Source organism: Spermophilus citellus (genome assembly GCF_964194105.1).
Source record: "Spermophilus citellus genome assembly, chromosome: X".
In the NCBI taxonomy this organism is placed as follows: domain Eukaryota; kingdom Metazoa; phylum Chordata; class Mammalia; order Rodentia; family Sciuridae; genus Spermophilus; species Spermophilus citellus.
This window is the reverse complement of record NC_138190.1, coordinates 147,583,921-147,608,184: the sequence shown is the minus strand read 5'-3', so window position 1 is coordinate 147,608,184 and position 24,264 is coordinate 147,583,921. Positions and strand designations below refer to the sequence as shown.

The window sequence follows — 24,264 nt, the reverse complement described above, 5'->3', positions numbered from 1 at the left end:
CCTCCTGCTCTGATGCATGGAGTTTTGTGAGGGAACCTTAGTCTTCCAGGCCCGAGGGTAGCACAGCTAGCTTGAAGGGAACAGATCACACACCTGATGGCCTTGTTAGGGAATATTCGCAAAGGCCCCCTGGGATTGAGTCGTGTGCAAAAGGGCAGAGTTTTTGGAGGGGACTTCAGTATCTCTGGCTGATGGGATCAACGAAGGTCCCTGGCTGAGCCATCACGGCAGGAACTGACTATGCGACAGGCCGACTCACCGTAGCTGGTCTGCGCAGGCGCGGGAGGGGTCAAGCGTTAGGGGAGGGGTTTCAGACAGGAACCAAAGAATCTCGGCACTCAGCGGAGAGGACGAGCTGTTGGACTAGCGCTCGGAGGGTGGGGTGGAAGGCGGAGCAGTGGTGGACATGCAGGCCCCAAACGCAAGTACAGGCAACACGGCGGGCCGTGAAGGCGACGCGGGCCGTGAAGGCCACTCGGCGGGCCGTGAAGGCGACGCGGACCGTGGAGGCGACGCGGGCCGTGGAGGCGACGCGGGCCGTGAAGGCCACTCGGCGGGCCGTGAAGGCGACGCGGGCCGTGGAGGCGACGCGGGCCGTGGAGGCGACGCGGGCCGTGAAGGCCACTCGGCGGGCCGTGAAGGCGACGCGGGCCTTGAAGGCCACTCGGCGGGCCGTGAAGGCGACGCGGGCCGTGGAGGCGACGCGGGCCGTGGAGGCGACGCGGGCCGTGGAGGCCACTCGGCGGGCCGTGGAGGCCACTCGGCGGGCCGTGAAGGCCACTCGGCGGGCCGTGAAGGCGACGCGGGCCGTGGAGGCGACGCGGGCTGTAGAGGCAGCGCGGGCCGTGAAGGCTACGCGGGCGGCCGTGGAGGCAGCGCGGCGGGCCGTACCTGCCAGGGTGCTCGCTGCTGCTGCACCTGCAATACTACTGATATAGTGGTAGCTGCTGCCCGTGCATGTTACAGTGCTGCACCAGGTTCTGGCACAGACGGGTCTTCATCAAACAGAGGGCGTCTAATCCGGCCACACATGTTGTATCCTACCCCAGGAGACAGCGGGTCTGACTGTGGCAGGGATACAGGTAGCTTGGGGAAAAGAGAAGGGCAGTGGAGGTAGCAGGTCGTCCTGGAAAAGGAAACCCGCTATTGCTCACATTCAAGCAGAAGGGCCGGGCCGGGCCGTCTGGGCATGAGGGGCGGGTGTTATGAGAGCAGAGAATGAACAGGGTGAGGCTGTGGTGGGTTAGGACCAGGGATGACCTGAGGAGTGTGGAGGGAGGTCTGAAGGGGTTTAGATTAGGGTGGCCTGAGATGGGATGTGGAAGGACCAAGAGGCTTGACATACAGAGAAACCGAGTTTGGATGGTGCCCTTACTCAGTCTCCACCAGTGCCCTCAGGGTGCCTTTCCCCAGCCCTCTGGAAGCACAAATCGCCCACGGATCCCTGGCTCCAGATGCTGAACCACACCGAGGGGTGATTAACAAGCAACTTATGGTGAGGGGCAACGTTCTGGCCATGTAAGTCACAGAAGGGGCTGACAGTTAAGGGTGGGTGCCAAGTGGCTGGGGATACTACATTGGAGACATGCAGACAACAAGGTTTAGTTCTAAGGAGAAGGAAGGGTGTACTGGGCCACTCTGCCTAAGGGGTTCTGTAATAACAAGTCCCCAAAGGTGTTATGCTTTAGATGTGAAGTGTCCCCCAAAAGCTCATGTGTGATATAATGCAAGAATGTTCAGAGGTGAAATGAGTATGAGACATGTAACTATTTCTGTTAAAGTCAGATTTTCATCCCTGTAAACAAAAGACCTAACAAGTTTATTTTGACTCATGGTTTCAGAGGTTCAGTCCATACTCTGCTAACTCCATTGCTCTGCAGGTGAGGTGAGGCAGAATACCCTGGCAGAGGGACATAGCAGAAGAAAGGCACTCAGGACATGACAGCAGGAAGCAGAGGGAGAAAGAGAAAGTTCTGCTAACCAGAGACAAAATATAAACCCCAAAGCACATCACCAGTGACCCACCTCCTCCAGCCACACCCCACCTGCCTACAGTCACCATCCTGTTAATCTGTACTCCACTGATCAGGCATAACTCTCATAATCCAATCATTTAACCTCAGAACATTCTTGCATTGCTCACAGATGAGCTTCTAGGGGACACCACATATCCAAACCATAACACAAAGGTTTGGTGTAATACATACCTGAGGAGCAGAGCTACAAAGACAAGAACTTACTACCTCCAACTCAATTTTCTTTTTCCCTCACTTTTTAGCAAATGGACATCTGAAGATGCTCGCCTCCTCCGGATTTCCATCATCAACTGTCTTGAACAGCTTTCCCTGGTGTTGAGGACCATGCAGCTCTTTGGGCCCCCCATTCCCCGCTAAGCCTGGGAAAATGGATCCAGTTTAACATTATGACCCATTTCTAGGCAGTACATGGTTCCCTAGGGCAACGATTCCCAAAGTACTTGCTACTTAAGTATGGGGATCTAAATAAAAATTTATTAAGATTAGCCCTGGGGCACTTAAGAGTCCTCTTTTTTTTTTTTTTTTTTTTTGTATGGTGCTGGGGATTGAACCTAGGGCCTTGTGCATGCTAGGCAAGCACTCTACTCACTGAGCTATATCCCCAATGCCAAAAGTCCTCTTTTGTTTGGTGTTTTACATGTTTCTTAATGCAGAAAATAAAACTAAGTTAGTCATCTGCATCAGTTTTCTTAGCCTCTGTGCCTCCACATTTTCTTGCCTTTTATCCTTGTGTTGGGGGGGGGGGGCGGGTTCTAGGATTCAGATAGTACTACAAATTAATTGAAGACAATTTCAGAAACAGAAGATGATCTGGGGCCAGCGGCACATGCCTGTAATCCCAGCAGCTCGGGAGGCTGAGACAGGAGGATCATGAGTTCAAAGCCAGCCTCAGCAAAAGTGAGACCCTAAGCAACTCAGTGAGACCCTGTCTCTAAATTAAATACAATATAGAGATGAGGAACTCTTCTTAGGTTTAGAGTTCTATTCATATATGAAATATATAGCAGTAACATACAGTGCATAATTTTCACAAACGTAACATTCTTTCCTGAGTTGTTTTCACATAACCTTTTCTGATTTCTAAAAATTTTTCCAAAAACACATTATCAAACAAAAACATGAGATGCACTGTAATGTAATTGTTGAACATGTAGACCATTTCCCACTTCTTCCCCCATTTTTTTCTTTTGGTACTAGGGATTGAACCCAGAGGCACTTTACCACAGAGCCACATCCCATAACCCTTTTTATTTTGGGGGAGGGCGAGTACTGGGCATTGAACCCAGAGGCACTTTACCACATCCCATCCCTATCCTATTTTGTATTTTATTTGGAGACAGGGTCTCACTAAGTTGCCTAGCTCCTTGCTTTTGATGAGGCCAGCTTTGAACTCAAGATCCTCCTGTCTCAGCCGCCCAAGCTGCTGGGATTACAGGCATGCACCACTGTGCCCGGCTATTTTTTTTATTTTTTCAGATAAGGTCTCAGTAAATTGCTTATGGCCTAAGTAGCTGAGGCTGGCCTTGAACTTGTGGTCCTCCTGCCTTTGCCTTCAGAGTTGCTGGGATTACAGGCATGCACCACCATACCCAGCCTTCCATTTCCCACCTTTAATAAGTAATGGTTTCTCTGAGATTATGTATATAATTGAATGGATGGTTATTCCCTTCAGGTACTTCCAAGAATTAGAATTACTGAGTAAACCATTTACTTTTCAATTAACTGTTTAAGGCTCTTGATTTACGGTACAAAACTGCTCTCCAGAATATGAACCCACCCATCAGAATGGTGGCTGCTCACATCCTATGTGCCACTGACCCACCACCAAAAGAAAACACCACCACCACCTTCCACCCTGCACAAACACTCTGCCTTTGTGTTTGCATGAGAAGAACAGCCGCCCAGAAACATTTGAGTAGGAATTTTGTGGCTTCCCCACCTTGTGAGGAAAAGGGCTGGGACAATTGGCTCAAGGGTTTGGGGGTGGAGTTAGCTCCTGGTGAGGTATGGTGCTAGAGTCACTCTGACAGCCCTTTTGCACACGCCATCCGACTCTCCCGGTAGATAATCACGTCTTCTGAGAATAGAGGCAGTTGTGCCTCTTCTTTTCCACTCTGGCTTCCAGTGATTGATTTCCCTCCCCAACGTGGGTTGCATTTCCCCATGTCTTTGTATCCCAGGTAGTGTTTTCTTTCTCTCTTTGTGGTCCTGGGGATGGAACCAGGGTGTGCACATGGTTGGCCAGCACCCTGCCACTGAGCCACACCCCCAGCCCTTTGCGCCTTACTGTGGTTGAGTCGTCTTTGGCTAGCTCTGGTTGACTGAGGTACCACTTATGTATGTACTATAAAATTTACCCATTTCCCACACACTGTCCTGTGAATTTTAGCAGGTGCTGATAGTTACCACTGTTAGGTGCAGGGCAGGCTGTACTAAGTTGTCTGCAGGGCAGGTTGAACAAACATTAGCTGCAGGATAGCCCGGGCACTCAAACCCCACTCTGTCTGGTCTGGTCCTTTATCACCTGTTTGCGTCAAGTCTGAACACTCAACCCCACCCGTCTGGTGCAGTGGAAACCGACATCTGACCTCTGCCCCGTCTGCCTGAAGGCAGAAGATGACACTACTGTACGATCCAATCACTGTACGCCAACAAGGCAGCTTGCAGACCCAAAGACCCCATTAGATTTTGGCTATAAAAACTCCCTCCTGGGCTGGGGATGTGGCTCGAGCAGTAGCGCGCTCGCCTGGCATGCGTGCAGCCCGGGTTCGATCCTCAGCACCAAACAAAGATGTTGTGTCCGCTGATAACTAAAAAATAAATATTAAAAATTCTCTCTCTCCCCCTCTCACTCTCTTTAAAAATAAAAAAAAATAAAAACTCCCTCCTGCCAGGCCCCCCCTTGCTCTCTTTCTTCTTTTGCGCATCTCTCTCTCTCTCTCTCTCTCTCTCTCTCTCTCTCTCTCTCTCTCTCGCACTACTGCAATAAAGATCTCTTGGTCGCTCTGAGTGTCGTGGTCACTTTCAACCACCACCACAATGTGGTTGGCGCTATGGACGGACTACCTGCGTCACTCTGTGGCTTGTATTCCTAAGTCAGGACCCAATGCTCCTCTGTTCCAAACCCTCCAGTGGGCTTCCCTCTCACACTCTTGTAGCCCAGTGGTAGAACACTTGCCCAGCATGCACGAGGCCCTGGGCTTGACGCCTAGCACCTGCATCAAAGGAGGGAAAACAGCACAGGTCCCTTACAGTGGCCTGCAAGTCCAATATGATCTGGCCTGTGTCTTCTCTGGCCTCCTCCACTCCCACTCCCCTTCTGGCTCGCTCCCATCCAGCCACCTGGGCCTCTCACCCTCCACAAAGCACACCAGACAGACCCACGCCTGCCTGGGGGCCTTTGCCTGTTTGTAGCTGGCTTCCCCAGCATTCTACCTGGTTCACCAAAACGTCATCCTCAGTGAGGCTTTCCTGGCCACCCCACTTAACACTGCATCCTTCCTTCTCCCCACCTGCAATGCTCTTAACAGGTGTGGGGGCTAAGACATGTGAGCTGCCAGGCTTTAAGGAGTCTGGGTGCGGCTGAATCCACTGGAGGGTTTTAAACACGGTGGGAACTTGCCTTACATCTTAACAGAATCCCTCTGCCTCCCACACTAAGGATGAGCCGAAGGGGGGCCGGGATGGAAGCAGGGAGACTGGCATCTGGGCACCTTCCATCTGGGTGGGGACCGTGGAGGCGAGGAAAAAAGAGCAGACTCTGAAGATATCTTGATGCTGGAACCACGGAAATTAGCCAACGGATGGGCTGTGGCCTTGGACCCCCTCGAATCCTCAGAAACTCTGTGAAGAGTTGCCCTTTCATCCCATCACGGGAGTCCAGCTCACCCAGACCCCAATGGGTCTACCCACCCTGCCCAAAGACAAACCCGCACGCTGACCCCATTTCCCCAACATTTAATCAGGAAAGATCACAACTTGAACAAAGAAACTCATGCAACACCAGAGGAGAGATTTGGGGCTCTGGGACCCGAGATGGGACCAGATTCCTCAGAGGAGGCAGAAGACACCAAGCAGTAAGGCACTGCCGCCTTGGCCCCTCGGGCGACTGAGCGCACCAGGGGGTTGTGGGCAGGGGCAGCTGAGGCTGAGGGGCTCCAGGGCAAGTGCAGACAACACTGAGGAAGTCTGGCAGTGGTGCGGGAAGAAGGAGCGTTGTGGAGTCCCCAGGCCCAGCTCAGGCCCCGGCACAAGTGTTCTCCAGGTGCTCAGGCGGGACTGGGTCCTTTGAGAACGTAGTCTGATTCTACAGGGGGACATTGTGGCCTGGCTTGGCACAGACAGTCTGAAGCAGTTTCAGGTGCACTGGCCCACCCCAAGTCCTGCTGGTACCCTGGCCCTCTTCTTGGGTCAGGTGGGGCAGCCACACCTAAGATGAGGTGCAGAGACTAGGTCAAGGCTGGCAATGTCACAAAGGATCCTGGATGGGTAACAGAGCCCAGAACAACTCAAGGAGAGGAAGGTCAGGGAGGTTGGCAACACTCCATGGGGACACATACTTACAGATGGAAATCGATGTGGAATCAAATTTAATAAATAGGTGGTTGGGGTATAAATAGCACAGAGGGCGGGGCTATCCCAACACATGGGCAGGAGGGAGGGGGTATTGCTGCTGGGGGGGGATGGTCCCATTATCCCCTCCCCGTGCAGGGCCCAAAGCAAGGCACTAATGAAGGGGGCCCAGGTGTGCTGGGGGCATCTTGGCTCAATGATCTTCCCCACAACACCTGATCTGGGGCTCTGCCCCAGATACTCAGGCTGGAGCCAGCCACACCCCTTGATGGGGGCAGTGGACAGCTTGGCTCAGGACTGAGAAGCCCCCTACCACCAATTCCACCACCCTCAGCCGTTGCTGGACACGAGGCTGATGATCTGCTCCAGCTTCTGGCGCAACTTGTGCTTCCGACAAGACGCATCCCTGTCCAGGGCAGCGAGAATCTGGAGGAGAAGGGTCCCCTGGATCTGGACTCAAGGGAAAGGCCCAGCTCTCCCTATCAAAGCCCCCCACTTCCAGCTGGGCTCTTCTGTCCTGCATGACTCAGCCCATCCACTCCCTGCAGCCCCTGTGGGAAGCTCATGGTTCAAATCTCTCACCTCTGAACAAACCCACCAATTCACTTCGACTCCCAGCACCTTCCAATTATGGAGCTTTCTACTCTGTATGGCCAGCATGCAGCCCCTTCCCAAGTGTAGTCTAGACTCACTGTATAGACTGCCCCCTTCCCATGGCCTTCTAGCCCCAAACCTCCTCCACCCAGACCTCTCTTGTTTAGGTCTCTGTGATCTCATTGCCAGACCCAGGGAGTGTGCTATAGCTCCATCCTCCTTGAGCAGCTGCAGAGAAGGCCGCTCTCCCCTTCTTGACCCTGAAGGGGGTCCTTCCTCAGGCTGCAGGACTCCTTGAGACACTCTTGGGTTCCCTCCCACCCTGCTGCCAGAGCCTCTTCTCCTCTCTGATCTCTGAGTAGCCCAGGGCTGCACGCTTGGGCCACACACCCTTCTGAACGCACTCTGACTTCCCTCGGTAAGCTCACCCACGGTCAGGGCTTTAAATGCCTTGTACTGGCTCACGAAGGTGCATTTCCAGCCCACACTTTCCCCCAAATTCCAGACCCAATATCCAGATGCCTACTTGGCATGTCAAGTCTCTTAGCCCTCTTGGCTATAGAACAGTACTTGGTTCAGCCTCCCCAGACAATCCAGTCTACCTGGGCACTCTTCCTCCTACCCAACCTGAGAGTGCTCTGAGGTTTCCCCAGGGCTTTCCCACTTTCCACGGAAGGCCTGAGTGGGGCTGAAGAACTCCCGGTCTCTGTCCCTAACCCTATCATAGGACTGTTCCACCCACAGTCTTTCCATCCTGCGTTTATGGCAGTGGAGCCTGTCCTGCCAATCGCTTAGGCAAAACACCCTGCAGTCACCCTTGGCTCCTCTGTTTCTCTCCTGGCCCACATCCAATCCTTCAACCAAGAATAAATCTTGAAGTCCACAGGTTTATGCCCCACCCCTACTAACATCTCCAATTACAAAGCCCACAAGTCCTATAAATGGCTGGCCCCACCCACTTCTATCCCCATCCCACACCCCTAAGGCCATCCATTCCAGTGCTCAAACTGTATACCCTCTTTTTGCTGTACTGGGGATTGAACCCAGGCTGTCACACATGTTAGGCAAATGCTGCACCACTGCCCAGCCCTTTTAATTTTGAGACAAGGCCTCATTACATTAGAGGATGGTCTTCAACTCGTGATCCACCTGCCTCGGCCTCCAAATAGCTGGGATTACAGACATGCATCATAGCATCTGGCTCAGCCCCTTAACTTTTGCCTAGTGGGAACCCTGAGCTCTAGCCAATGGCTTCTCTTCTGTGTCCCTCAAATCTCAGCCTCCATGCAGAGTATCATCTGTGCTGACCCCTGGGCCTGGCCAAATGAGGAGGAAACCATAAATAGTCTAAAGATGCACTCTGTATCCCTTCTGTCCCATCTGCCTCCTTGTAGTACTCCCCAGCCCCCATCAGCCCCCTGCCTTGATCCTGGCTGAACCTTCAGGGTCAAGTCACTAGGGGTCTAAAGGGTGCACAACACACCTCCTGGCGGTACTTGGTGACATAGAAGTAGAGCTCGCTGAGTGCACTTAGGACATTAAAGTCACTAGCATGGAGGCGGGACTGCTCCACAAGGTAGGCATCCATGTCTTGGTCACTGATGGAAGCCATCTTTGCAATGTCTCGGTAGTACCTGTTGGGACCCTGAGTAGGTTAATCAAGCAGATATCACAAATTCCAAAACCCCTGCCCTTGCTGCCCAGCCAGCCTCAGGGGCTTTTTTCCACGGCTGGCTCGCCTTACACAGGCTGCCTACAGTGGGGTAACTCAATCACCCACAGCACTCTCCTCTTGGGGCCCACCTCTCCACCCAGCTCTTGTAGTTGGGAATGTCCTTGGCATAGAGTAGCTTGTTGGAAGGTGAGTCCTTGCCCAAGCGGTGCTCTGATGTGGAACAGGAGTCCATGAAGGTCTGGGCCACCACTGACAGGCAAGCATCTGTGATGCTGTTCTTGTGGATGTCAAACACGAACTGAGGGTTCTTGATCACATTCACCCAGAAGCGCAGGGGCAGGCTGAATAGAGGGACACATATCCAAGGCTCCTAGTGGCCCCATGGACCCACTACCACCACTGCCTCCCTTCACACTTATTCCTGTCTGGCCAGTTCACATCTTGTCCTGAGGTGGCAAGAGACACATATGGCATTTGAAGTTTCAGTTGGACTTCAGGCAGTGAGAAATAAGAGGAAATGGCCCCTCTGTTCTCAGTAGGTCTCAACTCCCTCTGCAGCTTTCACTTTTACCACTGCCACCACCTATGACAATAAGCACCTCTACCCTGCACAAGACCCTGGAGGGCAAAGGGCCACATCTCAGAACTGGCCTCACTGCCCACATCCCACTCACCCAAAGTACCCAGCAACATCTACCTACAGACTCACTTGCCTCCAAGCCAAGCCACCATCTTTTCCTGCCCCTGCTGGTCACCTTTCCTCCATGGGGCCCAGGTCTTGGCAAAGCCACCAGCCTCTTCCATCCACCCATCCCCAGGAAGCCATCAGCAGCCAGGAATAGGGCAGTACCAGTTGCTCTTCCAGGTGTGGCGCACATCAGGATCACTGATCTGGCGCTGATCAGCCTGCTCATCCAGGAAGTCAAACATGTACTTGATGGCCAGGGGCAGGGCCGAGCCCCGATGGGCAATGCTGAATACTGTTTCAAATAAGTCATCCACAAACTTCTGCAGTGTGCCCTATGGGGAACAGTGAGGACACAAGCTATGAGGGACCTAGGTCAGATTGTTCCTGAAGCCTAGCAAATAGGCAGAAAGTCTTGGCAAACAAACAGGCTTTCCACCTGGCATGGTGGTGTACAACTGTTATCCCAACAGCTTGGGAAGCTGAGGCAGGAGGATTGCAAGGATCACGAGTTCAAAGCCAGCCTCAGCAATGGTGAGGTACTAAGCAACTCAGTGAGACCCTGTCTCTAAATAAAATACAAAATAGGGCCGGGGATGTGGCTCAGTCGTTGAATGTCCCCCCCATACACAAAAAAGAGAGGCTTTCCTATAAGGCCCAACTGAACCTTGGGTTTAGAGTTCTTATTCAAAGCCCTGAGAAAGTGGCTGGGGCTAGAGGGTATTTGTGCGGAGACTGAGATGACATAGGGCAGATGCACACCTTAGTGGCCAAAAGCCGTGTTAGATAGATCTCTGAGACCATCTTGCTGCCACGGTCCCCCTCTCGGTGGTCGGCGTGGTCATGATTCTTTACCAGGTGCCATAGTTTGGTGCCCGTCTCCTGGTCAGGTGTGATCATGGGTGCCCGTGAGCGGAGGCTATCAGGGCTGCTAGCAGTGCGGAGCAAGCTCTCTGGGCAGAGAACAAGTGTGACCCTTAGATCACTGGAGCCAGTGGCCATTGCCCAACTTCTTGCCCCACTCTTTCCCAGGAGCCCAGCAGATTGTCTGCTCTTGCTGACCCATCCTACTTTGAGGCTGTACAGAATAGGAAACCTCCCAAGGGCATTTACCTCCCTGGTAAAGCCTCCAGGGCCAACCCAGCTACTTGGGGGCTCCCCAGGATGGCTTGTGCAGCCTCAAAGGATATAGGGCCAGCAGAAGCCACCATGCTAAGGACACTTACCATAGCGGCTGAGGGAGCGGGTGAAGGTGAAGGAGTTGGCCATGTTATAGGCAGATACTTGTTTGGGCACGAGTGCTACTAAGGAACCATCTGTCACCTGAAGGTCCCAGAGACAGAGAAGGGGCAGTATAGGAAGCCAAAGGCCACCACCCTCTGCACCCAGACCCTTTAGTGTACATATGGGTGGTACTCGGGGCCCTGTGAGGTGGACTCATGAGTACAGGCAGAAGGGCTGGGAAAAGCCAGGACCACTGCTCCTGTGTCCTGCTGTGATTCAGGACAATACCCTGGCTCCCATGTGGCCCTGGGGGTGATCAGGTTCCCAGCCTCTCACCTGGTAGTGGGCCAGGGAGTTGACCCTCTTCCAGTCACACTCAATCTTGGTAGTAACGTCCTCATCCTGGAGGATGATGCGGGCCATGCGGCCCTGGCGCCATTCTGTGGGCCACAGTTAGCCCTTAAAAGCATTCCCCCAAGACTCTGGGTCTATTTCTTTCAGGGAACCAAACTCAAATGGGGAGCATAACAGTCCCCTTGGCATGTATAGGTGGGGACCAGGAGGAGGGAGAGGGTGCCTCACCCAGATCCATATCCTCAGCTTTGGGGCGCTGGGAGTAGGGGATGCCCTTGTACACAGTGTCCAGCAGCTTGTCTTTGGCCTGAGTTATGCTGTCACAGTTGAGAACCTTCACTGGGACCTGGGTGCTGCCCTCACTCTCTGGGCACACACAGTGCAGTGTCTAAGGGTAAAGGGCACCAGAGGAGCATCAGTCTGGGGCAAGGCCTCTCCCCATCCCCACATCTCCTGCCCACGTGTCCCTGTGCTCCTCACCAGTGTCGTGTAGTCAATCTGTTGTCGGATGAGCTTGTCCTCACTCAGAGAATAGCGTGCCTCGCCCGTTATGGCATCAATGGGACCCTTCTCCATCTGCTGCTTGATGGCACAGTAGAGCAGGAAGAGTGGCTCCCCAGCGCACTCCTGCAGTTGGAGTCAGGTGCACAGCTTGCTGCCTGCCTAACAGCCAGGTGTCCCCCAACAGTCCTTCCCCTGCTGCCCAGCCCACCAAGCACACCTTCAAAAACTTATGCAGCAGAAATGTGAACCAGTTGGTAAGCATCTTCTCAGCCACTGACTCTGTCCTAGGGCAGGAGAAGAGTGCTCAGGCCCTGGCCTGGTAAGGCCAGGACCCTGACAAGGAGCAGGGCCAAGTGTGTAACCTAGACACGAATGGGGCTAGCCAGGGGTGAGCTGGGGGAAGGGACCAGGCAGGATAGTACAGACCTGCGCAGCAGCAGCTTTGGGTGGTTCTTGCTCTCAAGGTTTTTCTCTATGAGGTCCGCCAGCAGTTGCTTCAGGAGCCCAGTGGCATAGTCCAGCCGGCTCTGCAGGGCCACCATGGTGAGTGAGGCCACAGTACCACGGTCACGCATGGAAAAGCTGTTCTGGGCCTCCAGCGTGTGGATGAAGGTGAGTACGAAGGCGCGGTTGTGCAGCAGCTGCCCAAAGAGGCGCAGAGCCTTCTCGACATTTGGGGGGGTCTGTGCGGAACAGGGAGTCTCAGAGAGTAGGAGTGGCCCTGGGGGAAACAAGGCATGGGCAGGCTAGGGGTGGCTCACATCCAACTCCTTAAGCACTGGGTGGGCCTCAATGCCTGGGAAGAGCACGCGCACTGCATAGGTCCGATAGTCCAGGAAAGGGATCTGCACCCCATCCATGTGATTTGTTAGCTCATTGATGTCTGTCTGTAGTTCTGCAAAAGCTGGATAAAGGTGTGAGTGAGCTGAGTAGGTAAAGGATGGGCCCCCAGCCCCCACAGCCTGCATCACACTCCCTGCCTCAGGCACCTTCCTTGCACTCCAGGGCCACACGGGACTCCAGGTTGTCCATCTGCAGCTGGAGCCGCTTAAGTGTGCGGTCTGCATCCTGAGTCTTGCGCTTGTAGGCGACCAGCACAGCAGTGATGGCCAGAAGCAGGAGCCCACCCCCCACTGCCAGCCCCACCATGGCTGGCAGGGTCAGCGCCCGCTCAGCTGTGATGTGCAGAGTACCCAGCCAGAACTCCAGGCCACCCACCAGCACCTGTGGGGACAGGTCCAGGGTGAGCCTACCCCCCCTCCCCTCCAGGCTGCCCGGGTGACCTCCCCATCTCCCACCAACCATGACAGGCTGCCGGCCTGTCTGACTGGGCGAGTCACACAGGAGTTGTGTGTCTGAGACGGTGAGTGCACAAGGCTGGCCTCCGATAAGCACTGTATAGTTGAGGCGGGAACTGCCAGCTGCTGCCGGGATCAGGTTCTTGCCCTGGAGGTGGAGGACTCAGTCAGCCCAGGGTTCCCCAGGTCCCTACTTGTTCCCTTCTCTCCCCACCCCTCCCTGCCCCACCAGCACCTTTAGCACAACATGGGAGCCAGGTTTGACATCCAGGACGCCAGAGGGCCCAAGCGGCTCAAAGCTGGGGTCAGGATAGTAAGTGAAGGAGGAGCGATTGAGGGAGCGGGCTGTCTGCACGTGGTCCAGCAGGAAGCCAAACTCATCAGGGTGCTCGCCTTGGGCCCTGGGCTGAGGCTGCCCAAGGAAGATGCCGGGGGCCTTACACAGCATGGCAGTATCGTTGATCACCTGGCATGTCTGTAGGAACATGGGTGGGCAGCCTGGTGCATGAAGCTGTGAGCAATAGAGGCACAGCAAGGCAAAGGCAACTGTTACTCACATTGGTAGTCTCAATGCCACGGTACTTGGCCCGGACCCGGGGCTCCTGGACGGTCAGCAGGTGGGTCCCACTCACAGTGATGGCAGTGCTTCCACTGGGACAGGGATAAGGGACCTCAGGGTTCCTCCCCACCCAGCCCTGGAGAGTTATTAAGGCTGCCATGAGAGCCCAGGGCCTCCCTGACCCTGGATCACCCAGCGGGTGCCAGGTACTGTGTCCTCAGTACAACTCCGCCCCCTCCACCAGGGGAGGCTCAGGCTCAAAAGGACACATCACTTGATGGCCAAGGCCCCACTTACCAGGTGAGGCTCTAGGGAAGAAGCTCAGGGATCTAACCCAGTCTCTGACCCCATCCTCCCCAGAGTCTTACTTAATGATGCTCCAGGTAGGCTCAAGATGAGTGACGGTAGGGTCCTGAGTGTAGGTATAGATGACTCCAGGGCTAGAGATGTTGGCTCGGTCAATGGCAAGGGTGATGGGGGCCTGGCTGGGGCCCAAGGTGGAGACAGGCGAGATACATACGATGGCCTCAGCATCTCTTCTACATGAGCAAGCAGGGTGCTTGAGGCAGGTGACTGGGGACCTTCAGATGCCCTGCCCCCACAATTCCCCTCCAATGCTCAGCCCACCTCACAAACTGGCACTCGCCATCTCTCACGGTTACTGTGACCCTGCTGCCGGCATCCAGAGAGCTGCCAGAGATGGTGAGCCGCGTGCCCCCTGAAGCTGGGCCCCGAGTAGGACTTACACGGTCAAATGTCGGGGTCTGGGGAAGAAGCAGCCCTGAGGGGAGGGAGGAGCCAGCCCAGTGCAGGGGCTGTTCTTCATCCCCCTTGGATGGGGAAGGGAAAGAGCTGGGAAGGGGAAGGGGGTAATGGGCCACACACCACAAAACTGTAGAGCTGCTCGGACTGCGTACGGAAGTCGGCAGAACAGTCGCCTACACAGAGCTCAGCAGGCCCTGGCTGCGGGCTGGGCACCAGTGACTCCTCCATCTCACAAACGATCCTAGAGGTTAGGGAAGGTCAGGGCCAGCCATGGCAGACAGGGGCAGGGTACCCACACGGTCACACTCACCTCTCAGCACTGACGTACTCAGTGGGGATAGAGTTGCAACGCACACCAGCCACTCGCAGGACCACCTCCCTGGAGGCAAGGCCCAGGTTCTCACCCACGATGGTGACCCGGGTGCCTCCCTCCTTGGGCCCCATGAGCGGGTAGATCTGCAGGGTGGTATAGGAGGGGAGGGTCAGCAGACTCCTCACAGGTGCCCAGCAGGAGGTATATGACTGATGGAGGAGGCTGACCTGGATGATGCGTGGGTGGCTACACCGGGTCCCCTTCTGGCTTGGGTGCATCCAGTTGGTCTTGGGGGCTGGGCAATGGGCCCGCAGCTGGCACCTGTTTTCTGTGATGCACCAGCCACAGTTGAAGCGGGGGTCAGCCTTGAGGCAGAGGCCGCAGTTAGGCCGCTGAGCCCAGCACTTGTACAGGAGGGCTGTGAACACAGCGGGTACTGCTGACACAGTAGCAATGGCAGAGAAGCAGGGAGCACTAGAGCCCGCAGACCTGCGCCCTGGAGTGCCAACCCTACCCTGGAGGCAGACAGGCTCTTCAGTCCCATGTCACCCCTCACCTCGGAAGCTGGGAGGCTTGTCAATGGGGAAATCTCCATCCCAGACAACAGAGAAGTCCAGCTCAGTGTCACCATACTCGTCACCATCATAAGAGTACTGGGGAAATCAGACCCATGTGACTCCAGATGACATAAGCAGACCCTCCTCCAAAACTCTTGCCAACTCTCCCTCTCCTCAACCTGTCTTCAGCTTGCACTTGGGTGTGGAGGCCCTAGTAGGGTCTTACCGAGGCATTCTGACACTGCACACTGCTGCTATTAAAGCGCACAGCTGGCACTCGCTGCTGCCGCCCCTGTACCCGGACCACACACTCATAGTTCTTCTGGCCTGACTGGGGCTGTGGCAGGTTTTTAGCCCGCAGGGTGAGAGGCTGCATGACACCCACGGGGATCAGGAGGTCCCCACGAGGCAAGATCTCAGGGCAGCCCTGGGGGGAAAGCACCTGTCAGTAGTACCCTGGGCCTCTACTCTTCTCCAGGCCCAAAGAAACTAAAGAGATCAAATGCAGAAAAGCCAGAGGCCACCTGAGAAGCCCAGCCCCCTCACACAACACATGGCACCCGCCTCACCTCAGGGCTGTGGACCCTGCCCTCCTGGAAGGAGCACTCGTGGGGGTGGCTGGTACACACATGGCGGTACTTACACCAATGGCAGGGATAGGGGCTACCAACACAGGACATGCACCTGGGGACAAGGACTAGCTTCAGAAATAGGAGAGAAGGCCATGCCACCCTGCACTGCCTTCTCACAGGACACACTGGGAAATAAAGGAAGAACATAGCCAGGCACCAAAGGCCCATACCTCACATCAGCAACAAAGAAACATGGGACAGGGATCAAGAAGCCTTGACAGCTGTAGTCCCTGAGGCCCCCAGAAACAGACCCCTGAAGTTCTTGCCTATCCCAGAGCCCCCTTTAGTCCCCAGGGATAGGTGCTAGTCCAGGTACTCACGATTGGAGGACACTGCAGTTGTAGAAGACAAAATCAGCCCCAGCAAACCTCACACCAGTCTCCTTGGAGAGCAGCTGCAGCTGCACAGTGCGGGTGGCCCCTGCAGCAAACCCAGGAGCAACCATCAACTAGCAGGGACAACTAGCCACCCCACCCACCCCATTCCAAGAAGCCCCTACCCACTGACCGTGCCCCCTGGTAAGAGCCTGGAGCTCCTGGAGGGAGGGTGAGGGGCAGCGCAGCTCCCCGGAGGGCAACAGGACAGCCTCGCTCTCTGTCACCTCCTCAAAGGCACAGCTCACACCCACACTGAGGTCTGGCACGTTGCGCATGGCTACAGTCAGCTGGGGGAGGCAGAGGGCTCAGAGCAGGGTGCAGCCTCCCTGTTCAGCACACATGGGTTCAAGCACCCTCCATGCCACTCACCTGCACCCCAGGTGATGTCACTGACACGTTGTTGGGCCTGACTCGCACCTGTACACACCTGCTCAGCTCCTCTGCAAAGCCATGTGGGGCAGAGGCACCAGGACAAGCACCTTCACGGCAGCACCTGCATGGGGAGAGGCCAGAACTGGTCCCACCACTGCCCCAAGAGGGCCTTGGTGGGGAAGCAGTAAGAAACTGGGGGAACAGGAAGACTGGCCAGCTCACAGTGCCAGGCAACATCGTGCCTCAGCCTTGTCCCCTGGGATCCAAAGGACGTCACTCAGGGTGGAGGTTGCACTCATTAGCTGGAAAAACTGGAGGAGGGAGGGCAGGGAAGCTGCTGGGCACAAATAGGGAGAAGCCTCCCCCCAGAGGACAGCCCCAGCAAACCCACTGCCCTGCCACCCTGCACCTGCTGCCCTCACCTGTGCTGTAGCACACACCAACCGCAGTGTGGGTCCCCTGAGCCCAAGCAGGCTTCACAGCTCAGGTACTGCTCACATGTCTCCACTGGAAGCTGACTCACCTGAGGACAGCCATATCAGCACCCAGCCTACCCCTACCCCCCCACCCACCACCACCCACCGTGGGCCCACCTGCTTCTCACTCAGGAGGTAGATGTGCTGGTAATCAGGGCTGAAGAGGAGGTCTCGGAGAATGGGGCTGCCATCCACCACAGGGACTGTCTCATATAGGTGGGCATCCTGGGAGCCATCAACCCGTACCTAAGCCACAAGAACAAGGCACAGGAATGACAGGCCAGCCGGATGCCACTGCAGTCCCCTGCATCCAGGGCACGCTCTTCTTGAGCCAGGACTTTCTATGTTGTGGCTGAGCTGAAGCCATGGCCTGCTCCCACTTAGTGCCTGGCCTGTACGCCTATGGATCCCAAAGCCACAACCCTAGGACACGGAAAGGGTAGAGACTGCTTCCAGAGTCCGCCAGAAAATGCTCCCAGGAGACAGAAAGGTCTGGTGGATGGGGGAGTAGGGATGATAGCCAAATGGTATGACATTTTTTAGGGTGATGGAAACGTCCTGGAATGAGACAGTGGTAAAAGCTGTACAACTCTGCAAATATGCTAAAAACCACGGAATTGTATGCTTTAAAGGGGTGCATTATATGGCTTGTGAATTATGTAGTTCAATAAAGTCATTACAGCAGGGTGTGGTGGTGCACCCTGCAATCCCAGTGACTCAGGAGGCTGAGACAGGAGGATCACAAGTTTGAGGTCAACCTCAGCAACTTAGCAAGACCCTCAGCAACTTAGTGAGACCCTATCTCAAAATAAAAAATAAAAGGACTGAGGGTGTGGCTCACTGGTAAAGCACCCCTGGTTCAATCCCCAGTACCAGAGATAGAGATAGAGAGAGAGAGAGAGAGAGAGAGAAGGGAGCTGGGGATGTAGCTCAGTGATAGAGCACCCCTATTCCCAGTAATGCCAAATAAAAATAAAAGGGGGGGGGGAGGTCCAGCAGTTAAGTAGTCCCAGTGTCCATGAGGAAAATAATGTGGGATGGGAATGGGAACCTAGAAAAACCCTTTCCAGGAAGGCAATGTCTCAGGTGAGAACAAAAGGATGAGGCAGTGTTAAAGAGGGAAAGAGCAGGAGGACTATAGGGCAAAGGGCTGCAAAAACAACAACTTAGCCTCAGCCCCTGCTCTCCTGGCAGGGAGAGGGAGGCCCCACAATACATGTGATCTCTGTCCTCAGAGCCACAGGAAGCAAGCAATTCAGACCAGAGTGGGTGCTGGCACTAGTGAGGATGGGTGGTTGAGGGATCACCGAAAGAGCAGGGCTAGGCTCCTGGGGCTGGTCACTGTGGCCTATCCAAGGTCTTCCAGGGCTCAACTGTGCATTCCCACCCATACCTCTTGTCCCAGAGCTGAGATACTTCCCCCATCCCCACATGCCAAGGGTTCCAGGGCCCACCTTCTTCAGACTGCCGCTGCGTGTGCCAATGAAGACCACAGAGTGCTGGTGGTAGGTGTAGGCAGCCACACTGGCCATACCATCAGTGCTGTCAGCCAGCAGGGGCAGCCCCTCAATCACATTCAGGCCGCCCAATGGCTGGTTCAACACCAACCCACAAAAGTTTCCATTGATCTGCATGGGCTGGTAAAACAGGAGGGGTGCATGAAAGTCCAACCTGGACAGAGGGCATCAGATCTCATGTCCTGCCAGGACACAGGATCTGGAAGTCAAATCTGTCCAGCCAGGTCCCCATAGGAAATTGGAGACTAAGGAGGGAGAATATGGAGGGGAGAAGCCTGGGCCTGCAACAGAGGGACAGGCAGCAACTTGGGAGGCTGAGGGAGGAAGATTATAAGTTTGAGGCTAGCCTCAGGAACTCAGCAAGACGCTGTCTGAAAATAAAATGGACTGGGGATGTAGCTCAGTAGTAGAGGACCCATGGGTTCAATCCCTAATACCACACACAGAAAAAGACAGGGTCAGATTGGGAGACTGTTACTGACTTGAGAAGGAGCAAGGGTGAACAAACTAGGAATGGATGGAGGGGCAGGAAGAAAAAGGTGGTAGTCTATGAGCAGATGATACCCAGCAAAAGAATGGCAGTAAGAAGGAGTGCAGAAAGAAGAGAGAGGGAAGGGGTCTACAGAAAGAAGAAATGGGTGTCAGGAATGAGGTGGCACTCCCAGGGCCATGCCAAGCCTGGGAACACTGTGGGGTGGGCAAGGAGCTCACGGTGTTGATGCAGGGCAGCTCCTTGTTCAGCAGCCAGGGCAGGGCCAATGTGCCCTCCCCACGATAGCAGGACTGGATGCGGCGCCTAATGTGGGCATTGATGTTGCTGAGGGTAAAGAGACAGAGGATGGTCTGCCGAGGTGGGCTGGCCCTGTTCTTCTGGCCCTGAGAGAAGATGGTGAAGAGGACATCCTCATCAGCTGGCACACCCAGGGCCTGGGCTAGAAGCAAGCCAGGTTTGGCCAGGTGGGCGCTCTGCACCAAACGGTACTCCACACCATGCCAGGAACAACCAATGGGGAACTCCACATATGAGTAGAACTCCGAGTCCCCTGCACACATGCGCACAATCTTGGACGTGAAGAATTTCTCGCCTGCTGTGTCCAGCAGAGTCTGCTGGGTGTCTAGCTGCAGTGTCAAGAAGTACACGAAGGAGGCACTAACAAAGCCATATATGTAGTAGATGTCAAAGGCAGGGTACAAGGACAGTGTGTCTGAGGGGATCTTGATCTGAGACGAGACAAACTCATCCTGGTACACCTGGGGAGCAGGCAAAGTGTTAGCATAAGATGAAGCCTAGGCCCCACTACCCACCCCACCTACACCTTCCAGCCCTACTCCAACAACAACACCCACCAGGGGCCTCCGTCATGATCCCCCACCCTGCCTGGACAATCACAGGAACCCAGGCCAGAAAGGCCACAGAGGGAAGGATAACTAGTTCCCCCATAGACGGGGTCCCCACGGTAGGCTCAGGCTGTCCTCCCTTCTTCAGCAGCTTGTCTGCATCTCTGTGACAGTGAGTGGATAAAAATTACCCTCCTGGACTACGGGCTCTCTCAAGAACCAGGAATGAGCAAAGGAAAGAGGGGATAGGGACTGGGGTCATGAGAGGCAGGTGAGGAAGGCTGAGTGGACAGGCACAGTTCACCTACCAGACTGAACATATCAGCACTGTCCTCGTCGCCAATGAGCTTGCGGGAGCTCAAGGTAGGAAAGTACTCTGACTTGCCATCCACAGCAGTACCTACAAATAGCTTGCTAGGTCCCTGGCCCTGCTCCACAATGACACCAGCCATGGAGTCAGGTTCCTGGGCCCCTGACAGGTAGTGTTCTTTGCGGTGATGAGGCTCACCCAGCTTGAAGAGGTCATCCAGGCGAAGGAACTGGCAGATGCCCTGCCAGATGCTGCCACAGGCCACTAGGCGACGGGCTGCATAGTCTATGAGCAGCAACTTATTCACGTTGTCCACGGGCACCAGGCGGTGGGCACACACACGCATGCTGGGGGGTGGGTAGCAGCGAGCATTGTCCTCAACAGGCCCAGTGACGTGGGCCCGCAATTCAGTCAGGTTGGGGGCCAGCTTGAAGACCCGGTTCACTGCACCCACAAAAACCTCCCCAGTCACTCGGTGCACAGCCAGGTGGGTGAGTGTGGTGTCTGTCACCACAAAGGCACGGAAGGGCCTGCTGCTACCCAGACCTTCCTCCATGGTGAGGAAGAGCAGCAGCAGGAGGCAAACAGTGGGCATGGCCAGCAGCTGTGCCGGGTATGGGCCTGAGGAGAGAGGCAAATGGGAGTCAGAGGCCCACACTGCCTGCTTTCCTCCTGGCCTGCCTGGCCCAGGGCCACAGGGGACCAGGGCTGCTCACCCACCACCATGCCAGAATCCCAGATGGTGACCACGGCTGGGAAAGAGGAGAGGCCTCAAGCAGGGCACATGAGTGAGCAGCATCACAGGCAGGCTTGGGGGCAATCAATCATTCCCCACCCCCTACCCCACTCCCACTCTGGAAAGGAGCCAGGAGGCCTTGCCTCAGCTGGGCCACACCCAAGGGGGCAGCACAGTCAGATGCTTGGGAAGACAGGGTGGAAGGCCCTCCTGGAATTGAGACCACATCCCAGAGCTGAGAGCAGCCAGCCCCACGGGAAGGCAACTGTGCGGAAGCCCCAGGCCCCAGATAACCCACACCTGAGCTGGGAAAAGGGAAACACAAGGAGAGAACAATCACAAGCCGGGGGAAGGGGAAGGGATGCTACCCCAGAATGGCATTGCTACCAGGAGCCTCTGGGTAATCAATGCCTGAGGCTGGCTTCAGAGCTACTACATCTCCTGCTCCTGGCCCCAGCTGCCTCCTTCACCCACCCCAGGGCCTCAGCTGGCTGTCCAGAAGCCTGTTGTCTGGGCTCCTTGCTGCAACACAAAGCAAGTCTCATCTGCCCCCATAGCCACACATCGAGACAGACATTAAGTCAAGCTTTGCTCAGGCACAGCCAGAGTGATGCCCAGGCAGCCCTGCATGGCTCTCCTTGCAGATCCAGAGTTTAGCTGGGAAAGGAGAGGTACAGGGGGCTCAAACCCACCCTTGACAGTCCTAGGAGACTTTTAGTTGGGAAGCAACATCCCCAAATGCAGTTGAGGCCTTGGGGAGATGGGGCAGGGGCCATAGGGCCAGTGCCAGGACTGGCACTTCGCCCCCAGGCCACACCCAGCCAGCCCCAGTCTGAAAAGACAGCAAGGCAGTGTAGTGGTCGCCAGTGGGGCAGAATGCAGTGCTTCTCTCCCAGGACCCAATCCCCAAGGGAAACAGAGGGTACCCAGCATGTAGGGTGCAAGAAGCCAAACCAAGGAGGCACCAAAGAGAGAAAGGGAAAACTGCATTTGCTACAACAAGGAGCTGACCCAGCTTGAAATCGCAAAGTTTCAGATCCCATTGATCATCTCTCTGGGGTTCTTTTGTCAGGTTTGCATCCTGGACCCCTAATGCAACAGCCGGAGAAGAATGGAAGGCAAAGAAGAGAGACCGCATCCTGCCCTCACCTCCTTTACACCTTGCAGGAAGACAAGTCTAGGAACAGGCCTCAGACAGGTGGGGAAGGAGTCCTAGAGAGGCAGGATTTGTAGCCCAAGACCCCGCCCCAGCCCCCGTCTGTAAGGTGGCAACCTCGGGCATCACAGGTACCCAGCCCCTCAGCTGTAGCCCTGCCAGCTGAGAACCAGATGATGGGGACAGCCACACGCAGAGACGTGGGTTCAGCGCCCGGTCCCCAGTGCCGCACAACCGTGTTATCCCAGCTAGCCCAGCCCTCTCCAGGAGCACCCCACAGCAGACCCACGAAGACCTCAGTCGGTGGAGGTGCCGCAGCAATGCTCTCAAGGGCCGCCACTCGGCTACAAAGACTCTATCAGGCAAGGGGGTTGGGTTCAGGTTGGCCGTCCCTACCCGCTCCAAAGGCAGGGGCAGTGCCTGACCCCCGAAAGGCCGAGCATGACCCCCAAGCTGCCCGAATCCTTGGCTACCGAGAAGACTGTCCCTGCACGGGCGACGGGGATGGCGACCACCTACCTATCCCTCCGCCGTCGCTGGCTCCGGGTGGCCGCCCGCCAGCCACGTGGACGCGCCCCGTTTGTCACAGCAGCCCGTCCGCGCGCCCCCGCTGCCTCTCCCCGTGCCCTGAGCGCACCGCCGCCGCCGCCCACACACTGGGCCAGTCCGAGGCCGCTGGGCCTTTTAAACCCGGACTGTACCACCGCGCCGGGCGGGGGGGACCAGGGAGGGCCGGCCAAGGGAGCTAGAGCAGAGGGGCGCGCAGGAAGCAGGCCGCGTCTCCCTGGAGCTGGGAGCTTCGAATCGCAGCGCCGGGCCCCCATCACCCGCCAGAGACCTGGCCCTGAAAGCCGACCCCCTTCGTTCAATGGCCGCGTCCGCGGCGCGCGCCACCCAGCACCACCCCCCTCCGCCTCCTGCCTCGGGCAACCTGGAACTCGCGCGTACCCGCGCCACACACCCTTGGGCTCTGGGGCGCGCCCGCCCCACCCGGCCGCCGGGGGGCCGCGCCCCTGGCCACCTGCTGCGGGTGCGAAGTCTCCCTTGTCCTGGCCAGTCAGGTGCACACCAGGGGAGGACTCGCGGTCCTAGCACGGGACTCCCCTGACGGTCACAACCCAAAGGGCCTGTGACTAATAACACGCAAATGACCAGCAAGAGGACTCTTGGCTTACAGCCTCTTACACCTGGCTCCTTCAGCCGTCTACCACGACCTTGAATGGGACTGAGGATATTGCCTAGCTTTCCTTTTCCTTCTCTTTAAGCAGCTTTATTAAGACAGGATTCACCTATAAGTCACTCATTAATTGTATACAATTCAGTGGCTTTCAGTATATTCACAAAGTTGTGCCACTATCACCACTAATTCCAGAACATTTTTATCACCCCCAAAAGAAATCCCATACCCTAAAAAAGTCACTCTCCCTTCCCATTCCGTAAGCCTGGCAAAACTAGTCTACTTTCTGACTATAGATTTGCCTCTTCTGCACATCTCAGATAAATGAAATTATACAATATGAATATGTCTGAGTTCTTAATGTTTCCAAGGTTTACCCATATTATAATATGGTTTAGGACTTCATTTCTTTTTAGTGCCAAATAATATTCCATTGCATGAATATTTACATTCTATTAATCTATTCATCCATTATTAAAGATTTTAATTGTTTCCACCTTTTTGCCTGTTCTACATATTTTTTCTACAAACACCTGTGTACAACATTTTGCATGAAGACATATTCATTTGTTTGGAGTATATACCTAGGAGTGGAATTGCTGGGTCACATACTTAGATTTTTGACATTTGCAGTAAGTTTTGAAACTCAAATTATGAGTTCTCTAAATCTGATGTTTTTCAAGAATGTTGTGGGTATTCAGGGTCCCTTATATTTCCATATGAATTTTAGGATAAACCTGAAAGTTTCTGCAGAAAACCCAGCTGGGACTTTGGTGGGGGTTGACTTGAATATGTGCACCACATTCAAGAATACTGCCATCTTAACAAAAGTAAGTCTTCCAATCCATGGATACAGGCTGTTGTCATAGTTAACTATGTCACTTTGTCCAGGCTATAATCCCTGAGTATTTAATCATATCCTCATCTAGATGTTGCTGTGAAGGTATTTTGATACAGGAGATGGAACTCCAGGGGTGCTTTGACACTGAGCAATATCCCCCACCTTTCTTTTTTTTTTTAAAGATGGACACAATATC

General features: G+C 55.1%; 2 protein-coding genes across 4 annotated transcripts; one reads left to right on the top strand and one right to left on the bottom strand.

Annotated features, from left to right (window-relative positions):
• Nucleotides 1-344: 344 nt before the first annotated feature.
• Nucleotides 345-2,714, top strand: LAGE3 (L antigen family member 3). Of its 3 annotated transcripts, none has more exons than XM_081276724.1 (4): nucleotides 345-755; nucleotides 798-1,035; nucleotides 1,390-1,518; nucleotides 2,279-2,714. In XM_081276724.1, the coding sequence occupies exons 1-4, from the start codon at nucleotides 407-409 to the stop codon at nucleotides 2,391-2,393; spliced, it is 831 nt and encodes a 276-aa protein (XP_081132850.1). In that variant the 5' UTR covers nucleotides 345-406; the 3' UTR covers nucleotides 2,394-2,714. The 3 variants fall into 3 exon arrangements, with proteins under 3 accessions (XP_081132850.1, XP_081132849.1, XP_081132851.1); XM_081276725.1 differs by having other exon boundaries at nucleotides 348-755; nucleotides 816-1,035; XM_081276723.1 differs by having other exon boundaries at nucleotides 345-1,035.
• Nucleotides 2,715-5,977: 3,263 nt separating this feature from the next.
• On the bottom strand, nucleotides 5,978-23,057 carry PLXNA3 (plexin A3). Its single transcript, XM_081276627.1, has 33 exons — nucleotides 22,570-23,057; nucleotides 20,157-20,779; nucleotides 19,222-19,761; nucleotides 18,448-18,630; nucleotides 17,111-17,239; nucleotides 16,940-17,040; nucleotides 16,515-16,638; nucleotides 16,276-16,432; nucleotides 16,089-16,188; nucleotides 15,706-15,820; nucleotides 15,363-15,563; nucleotides 15,136-15,232; nucleotides 14,807-14,997; nucleotides 14,577-14,722; nucleotides 14,387-14,507; nucleotides 14,129-14,265; nucleotides 13,870-14,040; nucleotides 13,500-13,593; nucleotides 13,178-13,417; nucleotides 12,947-13,090; nucleotides 12,634-12,868; nucleotides 12,406-12,548; nucleotides 12,071-12,327; nucleotides 11,862-11,928; nucleotides 11,621-11,767; nucleotides 11,369-11,528; nucleotides 11,123-11,226; nucleotides 10,789-10,885; nucleotides 10,325-10,515; nucleotides 9,728-9,897; nucleotides 9,006-9,218; nucleotides 8,686-8,836; nucleotides 5,978-7,034 (listed from the first exon to the last, which is right to left on the bottom strand). The coding sequence occupies exons 2-33, from the start codon at nucleotides 20,751-20,753 to the stop codon at nucleotides 6,939-6,941; spliced, it is 5,619 nt and encodes a 1,872-aa protein (XP_081132753.1). The 5' UTR covers nucleotides 20,754-20,779; nucleotides 22,570-23,057; the 3' UTR covers nucleotides 5,978-6,938.
• Nucleotides 23,058-24,264: the final 1,207 nt, after the last annotated feature.